Source organism: Benincasa hispida, chromosome 10, assembly GCF_009727055.1.
Source record: "Benincasa hispida cultivar B227 chromosome 10, ASM972705v1, whole genome shotgun sequence".
NCBI lineage: Eukaryota > Viridiplantae > Streptophyta > Magnoliopsida > Cucurbitales > Cucurbitaceae > Benincasa > Benincasa hispida.
In genome coordinates this window covers 15,090,990-15,096,378 of record NC_052358.1, presented here as the reverse complement: position 1 = coordinate 15,096,378, position 5,389 = coordinate 15,090,990, and the positions used below count along the sequence as shown (strand labels likewise).

Genomic DNA, 5,389 nt, shown 5'->3' with positions numbered 1-5,389 from the left:
ATTTCTCTGTTTCATTATAAGTGTACTAATGATAACTATATTTTAAATTGTATTAGTGAAATTTTTGAAAGTTCATTTTTGAATCAAAGTACAAACGGCAGGGATAATTTTGATTTTTTTTAAGGGTATTTTCTATAAATTTTCCTCCTTTTGTTATTTTTTATTTTTATTATGTTATATATATATATATATATATATATTTTAAAAGCAGTACTTATACTTTACCTGTTCTTCAAGCCAATTTTCCTTCACCTTCAGACTCGAACTCTCAATTTCTTTCTATCGTCTCTCAACGTTCTCTCCATCTCGGATCGCTGAAGATCTCCCCATCTCTGATTTCGTTGTACCCCCTCACTCTCGGCTGTTCTTCAAGTGTGAGGTGTGTACATTTCAATTCTTTATTTTGAGTCCAAGGGTTTGAGAGATGAAGAAGGAATTTTGGTTCTGCCATGATATGTGAGGTTAAGGGGTTTTTGTTTTTCGATCTTTGATTTCTCTCTAACTCTGCTGCTTGAGATTTCATTTGTTTTCTCTGGAATTTCTGTCCTGGGGTTAATTGTCTATGTAATTTTTTGTTCTGTGATCTAGGTTTTTAGTTTCTGAATATGTAATCTCATGGTTCTTTTGTTTTCACTTTCTGTTTTTCTTTTAATGCTCGAGACTATAGTTGGGTTTCTCTGTAATCGTTAGTTCTGAACTCTTCAATCTCGTATTTCTCCTTCTGGATAGAAATGAGCTAGCGGAACCAAGATTTTAATATAGAGGGACTTGGAAGCTTTGTGTTTCAGTTGCTTTCCAATAATTTTCTCCATATTTTGAATGAAATATTGATATATTATCTGGGTTAGAAAATGGTTGTTTAATGCAGGACTTTGTAGTTATTTGACAAGGAAGGACTTTAGGAAGTTTTGTTTTTGCTGTCTAAATAAAAATTTCACGTTGGTCAGTGACTTGCTTCTGCAGGTTGCAACTTGTAACTATGTCGACATCTTACTTACCTGCCACTACTGAGTCAATTGCTGAGGCTTTAGAAGCTAAGAATTCATCAGAGTCTATCTCTATCCTTTACCGTGTTCTTGAAAACCCTTCATCTTCCCCTGAGGCTCTACGGATAAAGGAACAGGCCATAACAAATCTTTCGGATCTTCTCAGGCAGGAGAATCGTGCAGAGGATCTACGGAACCTTTTGACTCAACTTAGGCCTTTCTTTAACTTGATACCAAAAGCGAAAACAGCAAAGATTGTCCGAGGAATCATTGATGCTGTGGCTAAAATACCAAACACATCTGATCTGCAGATTTCCCTGTGTAAGGAAATGGTGCAGTGGACACGTGCGGAGAAGAGAACGTTCCTTCGGCAACGTGTTGAGGCCAGGCTTGCAGCTCTTTTGATGGAAAATAAGGAGTACCCTGAAGCCTTAAATCTCCTGACTGGATTAATCAAGGAAGTAAGAAGACTGGATGATAAGCTCCTCCTAGTAGACATAGATCTCTTGGAGAGCAAACTCCATTTTTCTCTTAGGAACCTCCCTAAAGCGAAGGCTGCTCTTACTGCTGCAAGAACAGCTGCTAATGCCATATACGTTCCTCCAGCACAGCAGGGCACCATTGACTTGCAGAGTGGCATCCTTCATGCGGAAGAGAAGGATTACAAAACTGCTTACAGTTATTTCTTTGAAGCATTTGAAGCCTTCAATGCTCTTGAAGATCCCCGTGCTGTATTTAGCCTCAAATACATGTTGCTGTGCAAAATAATGGTTAACCAGGCGGACGATGTGGCAGGAATAATATCATCAAAAGCAGGTCTACAATACGTGGGAATTGAGTTGGATGCTATGAAGGCTGTAGCTGATGCACATTCCAAGCGTTCGTTAAAGCTTTTCGAGACAGCACTTAGAGATTTCAAGGCTCAACTAGAGGAAGACCCTATTGTCCACAGGCATCTCTCTTCTCTCTATGACACTTTGTTGGAGCAAAATCTGTGCAGGTTGATCGAACCATTCTCAAGAGTTGAGATTGCTCACATTGCCGATCTGATCGAATTGCCTGTGGATCATGTGGAAAAGAAGTTGTCTCAAATGATTCTAGACAAGAAGTTTGCAGGGACTCTAGATCAAGGTGCTGGATGCCTAATCATTTTTGATGACCCGAAGACTGACGCCATATATCCAGCCACACTGGAAACGATTTCCAACATTGGCAAGGTTGTGGACAGCCTCTATGTTAGGTCAGCAAAGATAATGGCATAAGGTTATTGGCATCAAATCGACCTCTGTAGTTTTGCACTTTGCTTGCCTCGGTATGGGACTGCATTGTTTTTATGTCTTGAGAGATTCCAAATGAACTATTTTGTGATTTAAAAAGAAGTTTAGTTTGAAGTTTTAGCCGCTGGTCTGTATGGGGAAAGATTGTTTAGGCTATTTTCCCATTCTTTTTGGACACAGGTACATATTTGATTCTCAGGTTACTTGTTTATCTGCAGTGATTTCGTCTGAGTTGAACTTGAAACTTGAAAGTACCAACTAATCATATTCCAGTTATTTGATGAAAAGTAATGTGTGTATTTTAAATATGATCCAACCACCTTTCTTATGTTGCCTACTATCACTCGTCTTGGATTGGCAAGATGTGATCTAAGCTTTCAACTTCATTAAGTGCAAATTTTTATGTTTGGATATGTTTTGGTTCAAACAATTGTTAAAAGTGAGATATTTTGATATGCGTTCTCTTTCCATAGGCGAGTTTTCTGAAGGTCTTCAAGGTAATATATGTTCTTAGGAAGAGCATACCTTTTTTTTGGTCAGGGGAACAGAATGGAGGGTGGGCTGGGTTTCAAGCCTAGTTGCATGTGATTGGATCGGGAGAGGTCTTTCACTACAATTTTCTTTTCTCGTCTATCTATTTCTAGCAAGATTTTCATGTCTTTCAAGAATCTTTAAGTAGGTAAATCCTAAATAGCGTGTATGGTACTGATCTGATAGAATTCAAGAGGACATTAGTCTTGAATCTTTAAAATTGTATGGGTTTTTTTTTTTTTTTTTTTTTTTTTTTGTTACAGTTATCTGGTGGTTTATTTTACGCATTAATGGATTTTTATATACTTTTAACCTTATTTCTTAGCAAAATTAGGCTGCTTTTACCTCCCAAATCAATGGTAATGTGAAAAGTAGGTCCCCTTTGATTACTTTGGGTGTTTATTTGTGTACTGCATAAAAAAAAATGCAAATTGATTGATGAGTGGAGTGTGTTCAATCTAACTGCATTTGGAAATTACTCAATATTGTTACCGTTACCATTATGGTTATCGTTACGGTTATCATTATTGTCAATGTTTTAGGAAAAAAATTATGAATTTTGACATTACTGTTATCATTACCGTTTCCGTTATTGTTTGATCCTAAGAGGTAATAGTAACAATAAATGTGGCAAAATTTATAATTCGAAGAAACGCTATAAAAAAACAATTTAATTACATTTGCGATTCAGACTTATTATAACTTATCCATCAATGATCAAATTCTATTATAACTGCATCAATTTTGATGGTTTGCTAAATGTGACTTTAGTTGACAAATGTATTAACTTTTTATTTACATCATTCTCATAAGAGGAAAAAAAAAAATCTTGATTACAAGGTCTTACAGAGCTACAACATTGAGAATATAGCAGTTTATTTCATTTTTTCCCTGGAAAATTCAATTAATTGTGAATAGGAGGGGTTTGAACTTCTAAATTTAAAAGAAGTTTCCAATGTTTAACCAGTTAAGTTGTACTCAGAGATTTAACTTTTACTATAATTTTGTAACATTAAGAAATTTTTCTTAAAATAATCTATGTAAATTTGCCAGAATAAGTGATTTACTTCTAAAAAAAGGAAAAGTGTAACTACATGATCTTTCCGAAGATTTACCCTCTGTTAATGAGTAAATAAGGGTGAACTCTAGTATCAACCGGATAGAGAATGTAAGTGTTTGAATTGTTTTAAAAAACAGAATGGAGAAAAATAGAACTTGATTTTCATGGGAATCTCCACTTTCATCCGTGTAAAATTAAGAGGCGGAGAAGTTATCTTTGATCTTATCCTATTCATGAACTTCTCTACTTTAACCTAAAAAAAAACACTTATCATTAACTATTGAATTATGCTTACTTGTCATTAACCATTGAATTATGCTTACTTAAGAGTATAATTCAATCGGTTAAAACTCAACCTAAAAAGAACTAGTTAAAACCCAGTCTCATCAACGGGCCTGAAGCCAAAAGGTTGACCCAAGTCCAACCCAAGCTCGGTCTAAAGTTTGATTGACCCAACCTAGTCCAATCCCATTTATTTATTTATTGGATCGACATGTTGGATTGACACTTATCATTGGACCGACCTAAATATGTATGTACATGTATAATTCTTATATTGTATATATGAAAAAGAAAAAACAAACCTTTTAATATTATTTTTTAAATATATTTAAATATACCATAGTTTTTAGTTAACATACAAAAAACGATTAATTTTTCTAAAAAAAATAAATATTGTATAAAATTTTATAATATTAATGTTTCTAAAGAGAAAAAAATTATAAAATACAAATAAATTTAATATATATATATATATAGGAAAATTGGACAAAGGGCAAGATTTGGAAATTCATTTGGATTTATGGCAAATTTTGGAATTAACAAGATTTTTGGCAGAGCGTGCGCCACTCATGTGAAATTTACCCTTAATTTGGTCCTCTGCCACAAATATTGAATAAGTGTAATTACTATAACGTGAATCAATTATGATTAGAAATATAATGTAGATGTGTGTCGGTTATCAATTTATAATTTAACGTATTTTATAATAAAAGTGGCATATTTTTTTGCCCAATTTGAAGTTTAAATTGGTATATTTTTCTTCATATATGCAATATAATATATGAAAAATTATACTTGCATAAACATATTTAGGTTGGTCCAATGATAAGTCCATCAGACTAGCTCAATGTGCCGATCCAAATATGGCTCAAATGGGTTAGCTCATGGGTCAACTGATTTTGTAAAATGGTGATCCACATCAAATCCAATAAATAAAGAGAAATTGGAGGAAATAACAAAATTGGAGGGGTCCTTTTGATTTTTGTCAAAATCGAAAATAATAAGAATTTTGGCAAAATGTGTGCTATTCAAATGACGAACACTTAGGGGTCGTTTGGATCGCATATATTGTTTATGCGGATAGATATCAAATATTTGAGTTTTAAATGTATGAGATAATTAATGTATGTGTTTAAATGTACATGATAATTAATTTCTAAAAGTTAAATATTTGTGTTCAATTCAATATTTTGTATATAGAAACTAAAAGTATCTAAATGTAAGAGACCAATTAAATCTAACATTAATTAATG

At 33.6% G+C, this 5,389-nt stretch overlaps 1 protein-coding gene across 1 annotated transcript; it reads left to right on the top strand.

Moving 5' to 3' along the window:
- Window positions 1-211: 211 nt before the first annotated feature.
- LOC120088719 (26S proteasome non-ATPase regulatory subunit 11 homolog) lies at window positions 212-2,579 on the top strand. The gene is made up of 2 exons (XM_039046151.1): window positions 212-379; window positions 964-2,579. Exon 2 carries the CDS (start codon window positions 980-982, stop codon window positions 2,246-2,248), a length of 1,269 nt encoding a protein of 422 aa, XP_038902079.1. The 5' UTR covers window positions 212-379; window positions 964-979; the 3' UTR covers window positions 2,249-2,579.
- Window positions 2,580-5,389: the final 2,810 nt, after the last annotated feature.